Source organism: Atractosteus spatula, chromosome 12, assembly GCF_055471065.1.
Source record: "Atractosteus spatula isolate fAtrSpa1 chromosome 12, fAtrSpa1.hap1, whole genome shotgun sequence".
Taxonomy (NCBI): domain Eukaryota; kingdom Metazoa; phylum Chordata; class Actinopteri; order Semionotiformes; family Lepisosteidae; genus Atractosteus; species Atractosteus spatula.
Window position 1 is genome coordinate 6,721,180 of NC_142717.1, and position 20,602 is coordinate 6,741,781.

At 34.8% G+C, this 20,602-nt stretch overlaps 1 protein-coding gene across 3 annotated transcripts in view; it reads left to right on the forward strand.

Moving 5' to 3' along the window:
• The window catches only part of csmd3b (CUB and Sushi multiple domains 3b), a 581,296-nt gene that overhangs the window by 66,509 nt on the left and 494,185 nt on the right, over positions 1–20,602 (forward strand). For all 3 annotated transcript variants that reach the window (XM_088929237.1, XM_088929238.1, XM_088929240.1), the window contains exon 2: positions 14,574–14,796. In XM_088929237.1, the coding sequence (XP_088785363.1) occupies positions 14,574–14,796 (223 nt within the window). The remainder of the gene's footprint in view (positions 1–14,573; positions 14,797–20,602) is intronic.

Genomic DNA, 20,602 nt, shown 5'->3' on the forward strand with positions numbered 1-20,602 from the left:
TTTCGTGCGCACGAAATAAACAAGACGAGAGAACGCTTTAGTTATTTTGTGCGCATGAATTGTAAATCGTTCCCTCGATATAACTTTTTTCTCCTACTGATGGCCCCTCCCGGGTTCTGTAAAAAGCATCTTATGATGTTAAAGTGAAAATAAAATTATAGAGATCCACCAAAATTATAAATATAAAACAGAAAATAATTAAATCTGTGATAGGGTTATTGGAAAGTACCAATCAAAGGAAGGGTATAAGGGAATATTCCCCAAAACACAGTTTTGTCTGTTATGAGAAAATATGTCACAGCTGTGAATCTGTGCAGAAGACCATGTACTCAAAAATTTAATATCCAGGCAACAAGGACACAAGTCAAAGAGACCACTAGGCTATTATATCGCTAAGGAATTACAGCTAATCTTCCTGGATTCCACGACCTGGAGGACATATGACAAAATGTAGCAAAGTATAGAGAAATTCTGGAGGAAAACCTGCTACCTTCTGCGACAGATCTGGGAACTGGAAGATGATTCAAATTCCAGCAGGACAATGACCCAAAAACAAACAACACACTGGAGTGGCTTAAAAACAAAAAACGTGAATGTTCAGGACTGGCCCAGTCACAGCCTGGAGCTCAATCAAATTGAGAATCTGTGTCAGGAGATTAAAATGTCTATTCACCACCAATCCCCATCCAATTCGAAGGGGCTTGAGCAATTTTGCAAAGAAGAATGGGCAAAAATTGCAGGTTCCAAATGTGAAAATAAAAAAATAGAGAAATAGAGAAAAACAACTAATGGTCAAAAGTGCTTCTACCAAATATTGACTTAAGGGAGTGAATACTTATAAAATCAGTTATTTTCTGTTTTATATTTAGAATTAATTGAAGAGGATCAGTAGAATTTAGTTTTCACTTTGACATGTGTTTTCTGTGTTGGACTGGTGTCCTGTTCAGGGTGTATCCGGCCTTGTGCCCTTTGCTTGTCAGGATTAAGTTTTGGTTCCCCCCTGACTCTGTATTGAGTTTTATTTGTCAATCATTGGCCAAAAAATCCAAATTAAATGCATTGTGATTCCATATTGTAAAAGAGTAAAATGTGAACATCAAAGGGGGAGAACACTTTTTATAGCCACTGTATATCACTTCTAACAGAACATGAAAATGTGAGCTCTATAGCTATCATATTTAACAAAACTAAAATATAATTTTTTTCATGAAGAGTTGTCCTAACATATGACCTGAAACTATGGCATGAAGGAGATGGCATAAGATCAGCATTACAAGGGTTTTAAAATCTTTATTTACATTATTGCCTTAATATTATATCATTACAGCAATGTGCATTCATTCCTTTATGTTTAGCAGATTCAGTAAAGACTGAGAAGTTGTACACAGAAGCTAGGTCACAGAAGTTATAATTTTAGATAAAATTAACATCTCAGAATGCTAAGAAGTGGGTCGACTATACTTTATTAAGAGCACCATATATGCTGAGTGGGTTCTTCTGAATAAGTGCAAGTATTAGAAGAGAACCTGTAAAATAGAAAAGAACATAAAAACATAAGGAAGGTCAAAGATGAGCACAACTTATTTTCAGTCTATCAACCCCATTTAGTTCTTAGTGCCTACCTGATCCAAAAATCTCATTCAGCTGTGTGTTCTGAGCCCCCACAACCCTCAGTGTAGAAAAGACCTCTTGTTTTCTATTTTAATTAGATTTCTACATACTGTAGTTTCCCCTTGTGTTCTCTGGTTGATGTTTCCTTTGATTTTGAATATTTGAATGTGCTTTCCTGCGGATCTTCTTGAGGTTAAAACAGTTTAGTTCTTCCAGGCTGTGAATATCTAACAAGTTTTGGGATGGGTCCGGGATGGGTTCCCCTATAAACATAATCCAGAGCAACAATATTTTTTAGTCACATGGTGACGGAAATAGTCCACAGTATCCTAAAAATGGTTGTAGTGCATTGTACAGTTTTGATACCCTTTTGTTCTGCACTTCATATATCCTTGCATTGTTTTGTCTCATGGTCCCTAACACAGAAGGTGAAAATGAGAACAATTAAGTCTGTCATTAGTAGCTTCTTCAAGTTGATTGTTTCTCATTTTATTTTTTTAATTCTTGTTTGCTGTCTTTGCTACATGTAAAACTAGGTATAGGCATTCCTATATTAAATGTTACCTGCCAAGTGCCCAATTTTGATTTCTAAGTTTTGTTTGCATCTATACTTGGCAAGTTTACCAGCTATTCCAGAATCTATGGTAGATCACTGATCTTAAAAGGAAGATACTCCACTAATTACATCAACCTAAACTGAGTATTTTTTTTAAATAAGGCTATAGTTGCATTTATAATACAGACCAATTTCAAAAAGCAAAAAAAAAATTAAACAATGAAATCAATCAGATTAAAATTTAGAATGGTAAACATAATCAGAATGTCACCACCAAGGTTTTGATTATTGTTTAAATCTAAGACCCATTGTATAGGCACTGGTTTACAGAAGTCTGACCTAACATCACTGCATCATGATTTTTTCTGTAAAAAATAGATAAGCATACTTATATAATGCTTGTTAAATCTGTTGCCAATGTAGCCTGAAGTACCTTATCTCAACAGATCACAATCTGCTCATGATATATGAACAAGAACCCTTCTGCTATGCAAAAACTGTACTGTTATGATTTTAGAGCTATAAACTTTAAATTCCCCTTGTGCTTTTCTTCTGAATAATATTATAGTCACTGACAGCTTAACTGTCATCTCTCTGCCTAATCATAACAAAGAAGGCAAACAGGTAATAAATGGATTTTCTGCCTTTCCTTACACATGCTTACATCACTTATAAGGATGCTCTGCTTTTTATTTAGTTCTTTTGACAGGCTGGCTTTTCCTCCTTACCACTCTGCAGGTTCTGAAAATGCTTTAAATACAAATGGTGACCTACTGTACTTTATAGGTCACATTATTTCAGATTTCCTGGATTTTTATTGCATCAATTAAAACTGAATCTTCATTATTTGTATTGAAGTGGTAAATAATAAAAATGTAAGTTATATGAAGATGGCAATGGCAATTGTGATGAGAATTTCCAGCAGATTAGATTTTCTTTTTATATTTTAGGTACATAAATATAAATAGTTGCATACCACCAGACAGTCCCTTGTTATAGAAGCCTTTGAGCATAGGCTCAATGGTGGTTTCTTTGTGCTTTTTAAATGTGTTGTTTGTATTTTGAGGAATATTTTTGTACAGCTAATGTTTATAAAGAACGATTTTATAATATGGCTTTGAGTTTTAGCACAAGCACAAGTATATTTTTTTGTGGTGTTTCTGATAAATACTCATCTTTGTTGAAGTCAGGATAGACCGTGGTAATACATGTTACATTATAATATAACAGTTCTTGGCATTTGACTTAAGATATGCAGAGCATACAGGATGAAACACTGAGACAAGTCACAGCAGGTTGGAGTGTGTGCACCTCAAAGAGAATTATACTCAATTTATTATAACAATCACACAAACACATTTTCTAATCAAGCTTAGCTGCACAGCTTCTTCCACTTAAACCTTGCTTGCTCAGTGTAACGTTTCTCTGTGGGAGTTAAAATACTCACTGACAGCTCTTAATGTTCCAGTCAGTTGCATGGGCTCACTAAGGCTTGCCCTTTTCCTGCTTTAAACTCAAAGCATCTGGTAACCGAAATTTCTAAAAAAAAAATGATGCCCCATATCTTCTAACACCAAACCAAAGGTTTGAAATTCCTTGTGAAAATAATCACAAGATAGATTAGTACTGAAGTCAACTACACTACACAATGGACTGAAGTGCCCTTTCAAAGCAATGCGTCGAATAGTCTATATAATGTTGATAAATACCCCAACTCACACACAGACACAATCCCATTCCTACGTTTTCTAATCTTTGTTGAAGCAGTCTTTGCAGTTGTTAGAATGTCAGATGACTGTCAGTGAATGCAATCAACAGGGCAGAAACACGACTGAAAAATCAGCAGTCGCATAACAAAAGGTCTCTGATTCAAGCACGTTAATCAGGAGTCAGTATAATAATGTATTCAAGTACTGTACAAAGTACATTGATGATAGCTTTTATTTCAGTCTATGTACTATAGTTATTTTTTTTCCTTTTTTGTAGGCAAGAATTTAATACAGCATATTAAGCAAGCTGTGTTTATTTGCAGTGACATGATTGTCTAGATTTGTTTTATTTTGGTACATACAGTATTTGAAAAACTAAGAGTATTCATTCATTCTTGGTTGTAAAACCTATAACTGGGGTACTAAAATATGTGTCGAGGATGTTGCTCTGAGTCCTTCTGGGATTGAAACCTTGGGAATACTGCAATTTGAACACCCAACCTGCTGAGGCTATAAAAGAAGATATACTTCTTAAAGACAGGCAAAGCTTATGTTTTCCCTCCTTTTTTTCCCACCATTTATTTTCTTATTTATATCACCCTATTTCTGAATTCTTAAATGTTTATCAGGGGAGATCCCATTTGTGGCCCATGTACTATCATTGAGGCAAATCACATATTTTACTTCAAAATATGCAATTGCCATGGCCTTGAAGAACTGTAATGCATCAGGTCTCATAGGTGAATTCACAAACATGAGTCAGAGGTTTCAGTATCTGAATTGAAGCCACTCCATCAGAGCACATCTTCTGGTGACAGTCAGTGCTTCCCATAACCCACGTCCATCCTTATTCTATATATGATTACCTAAAACATTAACCAAGCATGTCATACATTGTAAAACACCTTCCCAATTTTTTAAACTTGAATAACCATCAGATGAAAAAGGAATTTCAAAGAGCTGAAATATTGAGATACTGTATACAGAGATATTTGAGCTGCAAGTTCCTATTGACTGCCTGCAGCTGTATTTATTAATTAGCCTCTGTTAATTTCTTATACATTTAAATTCAAAGATTTGCTAGTTAAATCTGAGTTTTATTCTAATTATTAAGACACTTCTCATTTAGATTAAGGCAAGATTTTGATAGGCAGTAACCTCATGTCTAAAGACAAAAAGATCTAACTTTTTCGTAGTATAATTAAGATAACTATCAAATAGCGCCATGGATTTGCATGTGCAGTGTAATTACTGTATAGGCATCTCAAATGCTGATGATGAGGGCTACTTTAAAAAGATTTAATGTCTACAGAATAATCAAAGATCCCTTCACCATACCTATTATTGAACACATGTTACATATCATTGTGGATATGCACATTGTCCATGATCAGTGTAACTATAGGCTATTGTAGTCTTAGGTTAGGATTATGTATGTCATATACTGATCCATATTCATGATGACTGTCAATTTCAATGCCTCCTGGAATCTATGTAGTGATGCGAGTGTCTGGAATATTATTTATGAACATGACATGAATATTTTGTTTCTGTATACTGCACAATTGATTTGTAGAAAAAGAGATAAAAATATCCCTCATTGTAACACTCACATTTTTTTCTACATAGGGATGCCTTTAGGGGATGGTTCAATTCATGAATTCATTAAAGGTAAAACCGTCTGCTTTTAGAAACTGCATTTATCTTTTAGAAAAGTGTAGGTTTTCCCTTGTGGTTTGGTAAAGATCTTGGCAACACAAAGACAAGCTACAGATCTATACCTAGTGTAATTTCCAGGGCTGTAGCAATGAGATATTCCCATTTTATAATTCTAGTATAATTAATAGTTTTCTCCTCACACCCGCAGGGTTTTCCATTTTTTTGAGAAATAATGGTCTCAAAATAATCCAAAAGTATAATTTTTTGGCTGGCAAATGCAGACTTTGACGTGGTGCTTTAAATTATTAACGTTTTGATAGGTATGAAATGTTTAATAAAATACAATAAAGAACACCCGTACAAGTGGTGCGAAAATGATTTATAACCTATGATTCCCCAACTGTTACCAATATATTGTGTATATTATAGTAAGGATGTGAAACAAGATTTCACAAAATGACTAAATAGTAAATATGCAAAAATGTAGTGTAGTGTAGATTCAAAATGTAGTGATTTAATTAATTTCTTACTATAAATTTAATATGTGCTGTTTATAATATACAAATTCCTCCAATGTGAAATATGACAGGCTTTCTTGTTTTGGGGGTTGTTTTGTATCTAAGGAGTCCTTGTTAAGAAATGAAAAACCATGACCTCCAACATGTACCAGGACATTTTATAATTACCATTACCATGATAGGAAATAAATTCTTGACTGCCAATCTCAAAATCCAGGCCTCACTCCAATCAAGCATTTCTGTTGAAACTCAAGAAGTCAGTTCCCAAAAGGAAAACAAAGGGTCTGGAACACCTACAGCTACTGAATTTGGCCTGGAGGGAAGTCAACCCTTCCCCCTTTTAGAAGTGCCAGAAACTCATAGCACACTCCGGGAGCTGTCTTGTCAGTATGATCTATGCCAGAGGAGGATTTACAAAATGCTAACTACAGAGGTGTGAATAAATTTGACCTTCATATTTGCTGGTCTTTTAATATTTCTGAAAAAATATTATTTTGCTCTGTACCATTACTTTCAACAGGACACATTAGTTGATCCATATTTTTTAATGTTCTCTAGTTTTGTTCTTAGAGGGTATCAGGGGTATGAATGCATCTGCAGGGCACTGTAACTACAGTATGTGTCTATGTTACAATTTGAAAAAATAAGTAAATCTATAAACATGTATTTTGAAACAGATAAATATTGTACAATGAACAAAAAATCTGAACAGCAGGATGTGACAAATATTTTAATTTCAGTGTAGTTTCAAAATAGACTTTAAAGAGAAGGGGGTTATTCAAAAAGAAGTAAAATTAAAGGAATTATATCAGCTGGATGCCTGTCTTATCACACTAAAAAACACTGTGCCTTCCCTAATAGAATCATTGCTCAAGCTATTTTACAATTAATGCTTTGTATACACTGTGAAAGAGAGCCTTTCACTGGAGCTGGGCTTTTTCAGGCTTCTTAGTGACAATCCTGACTCATCTAATATTACTTTAATGATTAAATGTGCTTTTTATGTCTACAATTTAAAGTGATTTCACTATATTTAAGTACAAGTTTTTGTTTTTTTTTTGGGGGGGGGGATATGAATGCTATGTTATGTGATACAGATTTTTGGCTGTGTTCTTTAAGGTGCTAAGCTGTCGGCACTGTGAGAGACTGTAGGATTCCAAGTCAACCAAATCTAACTGGTGTACCAAATAACATCATGTGCATGCATTTACTTTGTGTCTTTGCTGTGCTGGGCTGTGTGCTGTAGGGAGAGAAGGATTTTCCTGTGCATTCCCCAAATCAGAAAGGCTTAGGCTTAGTCTGATTAGTTGCATAAATCTATTCCCCATGAGTAGGTTACTGGTAGGGTAGGTGAAATGCTTTCAGAGCTCAGAAGCTCACCAAAGTATCTGGCTTATAAAGGGAGGTAGAATTGGCAATGCAGTATATATTAGGTGGTAAAAATGTACTAATGAAACATATATATATATAACTCTGATGATTGAAATAATACTTTAAGAAAAAGAATGCGACAAGAAATATTAGTAAGATCTTTTTTTTTACTGGTGATTTTCTCACATACTGTATACAGTACAGGTTGTGTATTAAGACATCACTAACATACTTGGCACATTATCATGTTAGTGACTATTCAACCATTTAGACTTACCTCATTAATGACATAGGTATTGAAATAAACATTTACAGGTAATGTTCTATTAAATAGTTTAATAGTTAAATAGTTTCTTCTGAAGTGGCAAAAAATAAAATTGTTGCTAATGTTCTAAAAAAGTTTTCCGTTGGTGCCACATCAGGTGACAAGCTAGTGAGGCAGACTCTTGATTGATCTGTCATTGTGATGTTCTGGACACTGTGACCAAAAAATTACATGGGGTGTCCACTTAATAGAATAAACATCTTCATAGCCTTATTCAAAACATCAGCCCTACAGAAATAATCATTAATTTTTCCTCATTATATTATACCTTTAGAAATCTTGTGTATGCTGAAAGCATACAAACTTGAATGTGGGTTTCATGTGAAAGACAGTTATGTTAATGGTTGACCTCAGCATATTTTGTTCCCTATGCTGTTTATCTTCCATAGTAGCCTTGAAGTAGTGCCACTATTTTCTTCAAAATGCACGTGCTGGTAGTCCATCTTTCAGTATTGCCATGGACTTTTTCTGTTCTAGTTTAAATATTATGTGGCCTTCTTTCTAACCAACAAAACTGAATCTTTTAAATGATCCTTTCTCTTAGTACATCACAACACAACTGTCTCATTAATTCCATTGACATATTGTTGTGTGCGTAAATATTTTTTCATGTACCAAAATAATGATGTACAGTATATTCGAATATAGCATGAAGATGGTAGAACATAGCATGACATAGCATAACTCTCTTCTATTTTTTCCAACTGAATTTTTCAGTCACAGGATAATTGTAAATCGCATATTTGTAAATTTGCTGTCAATTCTTAAAAGGTCAAATTGGAAATCTGAAATGATCAAACCTATACGGTATATATATTAATTTCACAACTGCCCTAATTCAGGTCAGAAATCCAACCAGCTGGACCTCTGTAGAAGAAAAAAAAAACACTTATTGTTGAAGTGTCATTGCCACCGGTCTCTGCTTGCCATAAATTCGTTTACTGCCAAGAGCTGTTTAGTCAGAAATAAAAAGCAGGTTGAACAGGGACTGCATAAAGTTTTGTATGTTGAAGTGGGTGGAAACAGCACCCTTGAAGCAGAGTATGTTTTACACTCAGGACTGACACAGAAGTTACTGTAGATAAAAGTCTGCATATGAAAGCAGATCAGTTAACTTACCAATTCACACTGGAGATTTAGAGCTCAGATGGAATGAATGCCAGCAGACTGTTCCTCCAGGACTAGGTTTGAGAACAGAACCTAAAGCTTCACCTTAAAACTGATAAGTGAAACTCTGTATTTTAAACCCAAACAATCACCTACAGTATGAGCTGAAAGTCAGATTGTTAATGGTTATATTCTACTTTTAATACAATGCATTGTGTTTGAATGGGCACATCCTAACACATATAGGTTCTTTCAAATATTGTTTTACTCTGAACAGAAGCAAATTTAGGTGGCTATAAGTGTTAGGACACTTAACTAAAACCAAATGAAAGAAATGAAAAAGTATTTTGTTGCAAATCCCCTGCTTGCATTAAAATGTAATGGTATACTTTATAAGGTACAATTTCTGATTGCATTCTTTTCTGTACTCTTGGAATTTAAGTGGTTAACAATAAAGGCTTACCATTTATCCAGTTTTAAATATCACAGCACATGTACAGTATGTGTTGCTACTACATGAGAAAACAAGTGCCTCATCTGAGGGTATTATCCACAATGACGAATATTAGAATCTGATATAGAATTATATTCCATACTTACTGTAGCAGAAGTACTCAAAATGGAAAAAAACAACAGATATACTTATTGTGAACAATAGCAGACTCCCTCTCATTCGTACAGTTCTGAGTGCACAGGTATGCATCTCCAACCACTGCGTGGGCCTCCACACTTCACACTGTAATTTTGATTTTTTATACTAACTATCCCTTGTACTTTTCATGTGAAAGGATCTCAAATTGCCTTACATATACAGTAGTAGGACATACATTTTAACCAACAATAAAGTGTAGCGCCCACCTGGGTGACAAAGTGCAGCCATTCTGTACAAGAAGTACCAGTACACAGCAGCTCAAATAGAAGAAGTGAGACATTTCTTCAGCAATGGAGTTAAGGTACAGTACAGTGGGTATAAAAAGTCACCACCCCCTTTCGAAATGTTCACCTTTTGTTGCCCTAAAGCCCAAAAAGAAGACAAACAAAATCAGACTTTTTCCAGTTTTATTTACAAATCATATCTTGCAATAACCACAGCAAGTGAAAAAAGTAAAATTTGTGAAGGTAAAAGTAGAATAACTGGGCAGTGTCATTGACATGTTGAAAGGTAAACCATCTTCCCATTTTCAACTTCCTGGCTGAGGGCTGCAGGTTTTCCTCAAGTATTTTACACCATCCATCTTCCCTTCTATCCTGTGAGAAACACCCCCACAGCAGGTTGCTGCCATCACCGTGCTTTACTGTAGGAATGGTGCTCTTTGGATGGTAAGATGTATTGGATTATCACCAGACATACCGTTTTGCATTCCGGCCAAAACGTTCGATTTTGGTCTCATCTGTCCACAGCATCTTTAAGGTGCTTTTTAGCAAAAAATAAACGTGACTTGATGTGGCTTTTTTTAAGGGGTGGCTTTTTTCTTGCCACCCTCCCATATAGGCCAGATTTGTGGAGCGCTTGTGATATTGTTGTCACATGCACACAATGACCAGTCTTTTCCATAAAGGCCTTGTAGCTCGTTCAAAGTTGCCATTGGCCTCTTGGTAGGCTCTCTGATCAGTCTCCTTGCTCGGTCATCCAGTTTGGAGGGATGGCCTGATCTAGGCAAGGTCTGGTGATGCCATACGCCTTCCACTTCTTAATGATGGTCTTGACTGTGCTCTAGGGGAAAGACTTTGAAATCTTTTCATACCCATCACCTGACTTGTGCCTTTCCACAAATTTATCTCAAAGTTCTTTTCCAAGCAGTGGAATCCTCTAGAAATAGCTGCTTTTATTGTGAACTAATCAAAATCACCACAATTGATCACAGGTGGGAGCCAATTAGTTTTTGTAATGTGTAAGGTGATTGGTTATACCTGGGTGAGTTTACAAATGCAATTGTAAGGGGGTGTTCACTTATCCGAATAAGGTATTTTACTGTTGTAATATTAATATTTTTTTAATTAAACACATTAGTGTTTTAGAATTTTATTTTCACTTGGCTAATGTGGGGTACTGTGTGTAAATAAAAATGGAACAATCCTAATTTAATTAGTTTTTATTTTCAGAGTGTCATACAACAAAGGGTGCAAATTTTGAAAGGGGGTGGTGACTTTCTATACCCACTGTAGGCTACCCCTGCATATACAGTAATTTAGCCAGGACACTGGGGTTAACACCTCTACACATTTGAAAAGCACAATGAGATATTTATTAACCAAGTTAGGACTTTGAATTAATGTCTAATCTGAAGAGTGTTTCCCCAGTTTCCATACCTAGTACAGTAAAAGAGCTTTGAGTGGAGTCCTGAAAAGCACTATATGAGGAGTTATTGTATTTGGTTTGAAAAATTTGGTCCACCAAAACCAAGTTCATACTGTCAATGCTTTTCCTTAGAGGTGGTATAACAATAGGAAAACTGCCTATAAGAAATCTGAAGTACAACATAAAAAGGTCCAAGGTCTTAAAGTCAGTAGCAAACACATTTTGTGTTATTTTTTTAACATAAGTCTTAACTGGTTCCTTATAATGCATCAACCTCAGCATTTACATCCTTCCTGTCAATATGGAAATGCAGAGGAATACCACTTGACAGTTGAATTCATGATTGCTTTATTGCATAGTTGAATTGCTTTTAAAAGCTCTCATGTAGGTGCTTATTTTTAATGCATTTAATTGAATGTCATACAAATTACATGGAAGGTAGGAGTATTGGGTTAGTTGTAATATGTCAATGCTTCAGATATGGGCTTTGTGTTTGGTATATAAAAACATAATATATGACTCAGAATTAAATGTTAACATTTTATGCAGCACAAAAAGTCTAAGAAATATATTGCTTTGAAATGGGCGTTTCATGTTGCTTGTGAAATATTTGAATGGCATGTCTGTGGGGTGGTGTTATGTCCCAGTGTGTGGTCTTGTGTATTTGTGTGAACTTTTGCGTTAAGGGTTAGTTTACAGTAGGTTGTTGGGTACATTCTACACACTTAGTTGATTTTTGTATTAGTAACACTAGTTTAGTATGGGTGAGTGCTGTTTGTCTTGTATGGTTTTGGGTAGTTAGTGGAGGTTAGCTAGGGTGTTTGAAGACTCCGAAGACCGTGTGTTATGGGTTTTCTTTTGTAGTTATGTCAGCTTTCCCTCGCTTTCTTAGCCAGCTCCATTTTGTTTGTTATTTTCTTTTCTTTGGCACCACTCTAGTTCCCTACCCCTGTGTGTTGTTGTGTCCTGTATTTTGTACCAGTCACTTATTCACCTTAAAATCATCACTTTTGCACCGACCCTTGTTGTTACACTTCCTAAATCCTTCACCAGAACCCACCTGCATCCAAAAATTATCCTAAATGTTACACCCCTTTACCCCTAGAAATTTGGGGTCGTAACAGGTGTGCAAACTGAGGGAAAAATTCTACACAGATAGCACCTAACGCCCCAGCTCTGTGAATCAACAATGATAATTGCACCATGAGTCCACCCACCCGTTGTATTAATTCCTTTTTAATAAATTTTAAGCAATGATTTTTTATGAGCTTTATCCTTTATTACTGATGTGTGTTTCATCTGGGATGGTTGGACTAAGAATTAATTGACTTTCTTTTGTGTTTATGTACATTCCCAGAGCAAAAATAAAAATAACTTTAAAAACTCCAGTATACTATACTTTCATACTAAAAAGCAAGGGCTTGCTCCTTCTTTTTTAACATGGGCCATCTAGTTCATCTGTGCATCATGTATTCTGCTAGTAATGAAAATACCTAAAAGTTGAAAAATAAAAGTAACACCAAACAGAGAAAAACTACTAAACGGGGAGTTTATTACTTTGCAGGACTATTTTTATCTGCTCAGTTATATCAAGTGGCCATCTCTGGATGTTGTCATGTTTAATTAGAGTTGTCAGTCTCATGTGGTAATGTTAATATTTTACCTAGTCATGCATACTTTTGAATAGTAAGATTCCTGTGAATGACACAAAGCCGCCCGAGGTGGAAACGTTTTTATGCTTTTGGAATTTGCTTACATTTTATGCCTTTAGAATTTGCCTGTCTAAATGTCTCAACCTATTATTTTTACCGATCATCATCAGACATTAGTGCCAGCATGACTTTATTTACATGTTCATTCATTTCAGCATCTTCTTGATCGCAATAAATTGTGTGACAGGCTCCATACTAACTCGCTCAAGATAATGACACTCAGCAACATAATGAAATAGAAGGCATGGCTTAATGCAAGCAATATTAACAATAATTTTGATTATCCAGGTATGATACTGAAAAATGAAAGGCTAAACAATGTAGACCAATGTAGACCATATACTGTACTGTATGTAAGCCACTGGAAACAAGTCAGTCCTCTCCTTTCTTTTGGAACTTCTTCAATCAGGATTATTAGATAGCTCCCAGCCTTTAATTTGTAGCTTATATCTGCTGAATACAGTTGTGAGAAGACTCTATTGAAATATAAAATCATGTTGTATTTATGGGAAGTGATGTACAGTGCTTGGCCCCAACCCCCTATTAATCAATGGTGTCTTAATAAAAATCTGTGTTGCTTAAACATCCCTCAGATATCAAGTCCCATGAAACTTTTAGGGAAAAATTGTCTTTGAACTAGGTAGAGTTCTTGATTTCCGTGATCTTAATTTGTGTGTTTTTTGGTTTAGTGCACCTCAGGAATGCACAACTCCTTAATTTAGGATCCTACTAGATCCCCCTTTAACATTCTTGGACACGACCAGCAAGTGAGACTATTCTGTATCGTGCATGTTCCCAGTTTCTCACTGAGATGAGTAGCACTTCTTGTTCTCTTGTATGATGTTATTAATTTGTTTGATTTATGAGTTTATATAAAATAAATCTTTCTGTGTTGCATCTTTTGCTTGCTGGGATTGGCTCTGTCTGCTCTCCAAACCCTGTATTGGATAAAGCTGTTAGAAAATGAATAGATGGATAAAATAAATCTCTACAGTGTACTTTGTCTGCAATGTATAAATAAATGTGAAATGTGAAATAAAGTCAATGAAACCTTAAAATAACCTTATGACCTTATAACAAATAACTGTTGTGCAAGAAAATTAACTAAATTCAATGCAAGGAATATATAAAATGTAATTTTTAAAACTACGAAAAATCAATAAAAATAAAAGTATACTTAAACAAATCAGACTGCAATTAATATTTGGAAAAAATCCCTGACAGTATGGAATAAACTGATTTTAATGTTCTTTACAAGACATTACAAGGCATTTAAAAAGCTTATTGAGAATAAAAGGACTATAGCCAGCTGCACTGTACAGATGTGCCAGTGGGCACATTACTCATTCTTTTTCCACACTGTTCACAATCCACTAGTAACAGAAGTGATCCTTCCCCATTTTACAAGATATTGGTAAACATTAGGAACAATATAGTTTAAAAATCTTTTATAGCTACAAGCTATAGACATTACAACATGATTATACGAAAAGGTTTTTATTTTAATTGATTTTGTGTTTTTCAGGAATGCATCTGCTGTGTAAAATGTTAACTGTCTGTGTTTGAAATGTTTTTTTTTATAAGTTTGTTTTGGATTTAGCACAAGGCTTATGGGTTTTAATTGATTTGTATTATTTAAAGAATATTTCATGATCGAAAAGTGTTTAAGCAAGCTAACGTTTTGGTTCTCTGTTTGTGTCTTCTAGGTTTCATATATACTTGTGGTGGGACTTTAAAAGGAAAGAATGGTACCATAGAAAGCCCTGGTTTTCCATACGGATATCCGAATGGTGCAAATTGTACATGGGTAATCGTAGCAGAAGAGGGGAACAGAATACAGATTGTTTTTCAGTCGTTTGCCGTAGAGGAGGAATACGACTTTTTATCTTTATATGACGGGCATCCTCATCCTGCAAACTTCAGGACAAGGCAAGTATGAATGTCACAGAAGCTATTTTTTGCTTTATATATTGTATAAGAGACAATTTTGTATTGTATTAAACAAATTGGGTCTTTTTTCCATTCACTAATGGTGGAATGTGAAAATAATTAATTTAATACAGGTTGGCACATTAAAAAAAAAAAGAAAAAGACAAACTCTACATCACTGTTTGACAGAAGTTATGACGGTGGCCTGATTGGCTTGTAACTAAATTAAAACATGTTCTCAGCATTTTTTCATTACCCTGTCCACGTGCTTTATGTAATATAGAATTCAGTCCACTTGAATGTATAGCTAAATTGAAATGAGAAGATTATTTACACTATCTATATTTTCTGAAAGTTACACAGAAACCCTACAAAGTGACTAAGTATAAAATATATTTTTCTTAGAGAGTATATAATCCTATTCCAATTCCTCTGGTGCTGTTTGAAAATATTTTTCATTTTAAATGCTGACTTAAAATATGTAATAATGCATATAATTGTTGTTCCCTGGAACAATGGGAGGAATTGAATTGTGAATGGATTTTTGTTTCCCAAAAAGCAAGTTTTATGTGCATAACTGCCCTCACTACCATGCTTTTGTTGTGCCCCAAAGAAGCCAGCCTTTAGGGAGCAAAAGTCTAGTTCAGTTTCTTTCATGCTTGTCTAATTCCAGATGTCTATGAGTGAGTATAACAAAGGTGTCAATTGTGATGTAAAACATGGCCAATCTGCATAATGTGAAATAGTAAAAATGTTAGGGATCTTTAAGGGACACAAGAGCAGCCCTTTCTACCTAAAACACTGGTTGAAATTATCATTGTAAAAACAGTAGTTAGCATTACACTTTTGTAGGTAAAATTTACCTTTGTGCAGGATCAATACAAAAGTAAATTCTCATTTATGCCTTATCTGTTCTTCAGAACAGGCTCCTCTATAGAACTGGGAATATTAAAATGATGCAGTTTTCCAAGACAGGAAGAAAACAAGTGTAACACAGTGCCAGACAGACATCGGCTTTACTTTAACCAAATGTTCAGTTTGCCAATGACAGACAGATGGACGAAAACAGAAAATCTCTAGGTTTTAAGTTGCATGCAGGCCAACCCAGTACCCAGGAATAACTTGGCTCTAATCAGTATACTTTAAAATCTGATTTCTTGTAAAGTTGACAGACGTCCAGCATTAACCCCTTTGCTAATAGCAGAAGAAGTTAAATTACTGTTATCTGCTGCCCATAATAAAACTGCATTATTGGGACTAAAGAATGAAAGTGGAGTGCTAATGTGAATTGTAGGATTCAGTAGATATGAAGAAACTTGATTTTAAGTAAATCTGAATTATTTATGTAATTCCAACAAGTATGGTAATGCACATTACATAATCACATCCAATGTGGAGTATTCACTCTGTCCAATAAGTGTATAAGGTTCTGGAACTACTGTATATTGTTCTTAAAGTCAGGTAAACAATATATTTTAATTAATAATGTTGCCAGCATAATAGAGTAGAGGAGCATTCAGTAATACATATTTGTATGAGGTAAATTATCAAAGTCGTTTACAAATTAATGATGGTGACAGTCTAAAGGTACAGTACAGATTTTATGGATGATACTTATAAATGTATACTTTTTCTCAGGTTCTTTGAAAATCCATTCTTGGATTTTATAATTAATCACTGAATGCCTTCTCTTTATCCCAGAGGCATGCTGTTTAATTTAGTTTTTTAAAACTGTGTACTGCTCAAGTTTACATACAGTATCTTCCCTACCAAGGTGCTGTAGGCATTTAATTTACTTATTGGCAGATAATGATTTATAACTAATTCCATTTAAGGATAGGATGCACATGGATTTCCTGTGTCTCTATCGACAGATTTGGTCTCTTGTCTGTCATCCTTGGTGTTGCTTCTGCATTTAAATCGCATGTCTATTATACAGCAAGGCAACAGGGCTATTTTATGGAATTAAGATGGAATGGAATTAATAACAAGGACCTTCTGTTGAGACGAAACATCTTTTTGCATAAATCTTTGATACATCTTTAATTTTATAACAAGTACTGTACTTGTAGTCAAACTTACATCTTCTAATAAAAACCCATAAACAAAAGTGACTTTCTTGAGGATCCAAGGTTAAACCTCTTCCAACTTATCCATAATAGAATTTAGTGAAAAGTAGATTGTCAATGTTTTACTGATAAAATCTTTTTACAACAAAAGCTATTTTTTGAAGAACTGCTGCAATTCAAAGATTGCAAGAGTCCTAGCCTGAAGTACCTTGTCTTTGATTACTGTGAATTTTGATGAATGACTGAAATGGGTGAGAGATTTGGGTGAAATGGGTGAGTCTAAGAAAAAGCTGCAATAAAAAGCTTTATTGAAATCTGTAGTGGCCAGTGTGCAATTTATGCAGATTCATTCCTGTCAATACAGCTGTTTAATTTGGCATTCTTTGCATTCTTTGATAGTCCTTGGAAAACTGAAAAAGATAAACTGAAAATTAAGTTATGAACAATTTTAAAACTGAAATCTAGAAAATCTAAAATATAGAAGGTATTAGGTGTGTGTTTTAAGACTGATTTCCATAGAGTTAAATAGTTCAGGACATGATTGTTAGTTTTTTGTACAACGTTATTATTTCTTAACCAATTTTAAGTCAATAGTATAATGTTGTGGTATTGTATCAAATTCCGTTTTTCAGTTTATATTTCATCATGCTAGGATTGCAGTCTTTCAGCACCACTTATCATTCTCAACCACTACTCTATTAAAAGAAATAATGCCCATGAGGCTTCTGATGAAGTTGAAGGTGGCTAATCTGAGGTTTCCACTTGCCATTACTTTCATGTGTAATGTGTATAGGTTTCCGAAGCTTAAGCTACTTCAGCATTTGTTATGCTGTGCAGTGACTTACACAAGTATTCAACCCCTTCCATTTTTAAATCAGAACTTGAATGTACAAATTAAACACCTCTATGAGCAAAATAATTTTAAATATGCAAAAGCTGCAAAGAAAAAAAATGTTGCTTAGGTATTCAGCCCACTGAGTCAGTACTTGACTGGAAGCACATTTGTCATCAAATACAGCCAAAGATCTTCTTGAATACATCTCTACCAGCTTTGTACAGTGGGAAGTTGTGGTTTCGCATATTCCTTCTTTGCAAACTCATGCAAGCTCTGTCAGATTAGGGATCATTGATGGACAGCAATTTTCAAGTTTTTTCACCAATTACATTATATTCAAGTTGAGAATTTGACTGGACCAATCAGAGATATTAGATTCTCTTTCCCTTTCAGCATGGGATAAACCCTTACCCGTTCCCTTGCAAAGATATTCACTTTCTTATTGTTAAGCCATTCCAGTGTAGCTTTGGCCTTGTGTTTTGGATCATAGTACTGGTGAGTTTTCATCCCAATCAGCAGCCTGATCCTGGTTTTCCTCTAAGGTTTGTCTGTATCGTGCTCCATTCATTTTTCTCCCATTTTGATTAAATTCCCAGTCTGGTACTTAAAGGCAGCCATGTATCTTTATACTGCTGCCACCATGCTTCACAATAGGGGTGATATACTGTAGATAGGGTGTTGTGCCATGCTGGGTTTGAACCAGATGTAAAACTTTGCATTTAGACAAAAAATATTTACCTGAAAATGTACAAGTATGGAGTTGTATCGGCATGCTTTTACTAGGAAGGAGCAAGTACAGGTTAATTCCATGCTGAAAAGTAAAAAACAAAACGAGATTTTCACACTACTGAAGCTAGTAACTAGTAAAATGATAGTGTATAGTTTTGTTCACCATGTTACAGAAAATGTACTGCTGCTCTAGATTCAGTCTGGAGAGAAGCACCCAGATACGTTCTGGAGCTTAAGGGAATATCCTATATGGACATGCTGAAGCAGCTCAACCCTTTTAGTCTTGAACAGAGAAGTCTGTATCAGGTCCCCTCATAAGTTTTCAAAATCCTCAAAGGGATTGACAAAGTCAATTTCTTCAAAATTAGCAGTAAATATAGGGCACAAGTGGAAAACATTGTGGAAGTGCATTCAAAACCGAGGACAGGATGTACTTCCTTAACCAGAGAGTTGCAGGAGCATGGATGGAACGAGTTACCCAGCCATATGTTTGAAGCCCATACCTTGGTATCTTTCACAAATTGGCTGCATCAGATCCATTGATCAATTAACTACTCCTGACAAAAAATGGGCTGGATGGGTTGAATGACGACTTCTCATGGATAACCTTTATCTTGTTCTTACAGTATGTTTAAGCCTCCTTCAGGTGTGAGGGAGAGAAAGGAAGTAGCAGAGATATAAAGCAGGTGGCAGAGCAGAGCAGGTGAGAATGGGCACAGAGCTGGTGAGAAATAGTGTAAAAAACAAAGGGACATTTGGGGAAGAGGTGTGAAAAGCTGAAATCTGTAAATGATTTGATAGGTTTTAAAAAGAAATTAGCCCGTCATTTAGAAAAATATCATTATTAAATAATATGTCAAAATAAAGATGGGCTTTTATTTGTTCCTGTCCAGATTTGCCAAATAAGAAGCCTGTTTTACATATTAATTAACTAGTGAACTATTTAGGTCAGGTACTAAATGTTTTCTGCCATTAAGCATTGAACAACTTCACAGTGTTTTATAAATTGAACTCTTGCAGCATAATATCAAAATATCTAATTCTCTTTCTGATTATCAAAAGACTCTTATTTTGGGAACAAAGCCTTTGTCATGTGGAATCTGTGCAGAAGTACTTTTGAGTAAAGATTTATTCTCAGTCTATACTTACTAATACTAATAGTAGTGGTATTAATAAGGGTAAAAATGTTTTTTTTTTATCCATGAGAGATGGAAAGTATTAAAGTAAAACGTATTTCAATTCATTGCATAATCAGTTTAAAAAAATATCTGACACCTATCAAAATATGTGGGACTTATTTTTAACTTCTTCCCAATTTACTAATTCAAGTGTATGGAAGATGTTGTAACTTGTATAAGCCTTAACAGCAGCCATATTTGCTTAAATAAGGTGAGCCTTTTTCTGTTGCATGTCAAAATGAGGTATGGAGTAAAAAAAACCAAATACAACATACATTTTCGTGATTGAATATCCATTATTGTTTATCTGCAAAGTACAAATGAGAGGACCACAATGAATGGTACTATATGGCAAGTTGGTTGACTGAATTTACTTTTTGCTGAATTTACTTTTTTACATATCATTTGCTATGTAGGTTAATGCAAAAGCTGAGAACTGTGGGGTTTCATTCTTCTTGACATCTTAGTTTTAAAACCACCTTTGTCCATGTAATTAAAAGGATTAGAGCGAGATCTTACTGCAAATTTAACTGGGATGTAGAAATTTCTCCATACACTCATTCCTCTGCTCATACTGTACACAAATCAATAAAGACCAACAATTTAGGTTCCCTGTTTTGATTACAATACTAGTAATTTGAAAATCAAGTGTAGTGTGAATGTGAATGTAGTCATGAATAAATTTGTGATGTATTGGCTAAGAATGGTTTCTATGGTGATATTGTAGCAAGCAAGGCCAAACACTTGATTTGTGTGATTTTTTTATCAATGTACTGATTTTATGGGGGGAAAAATGTTCCATGAACATAAATCCATCTGCACATTATTCTAGAGGTATATAAGCCTTAAGCCTTTTTCTTGGTTCAATTAAGAATATGCCACTTCCATGTCTTAAATTTCTTAGCATAGCAAGTGAAACATTAACACTTCAACTGCTGACACCTAGTGGACAATAAGAATACTGCTATGCAGTTATTTCATTTAGCCGGGTAAAT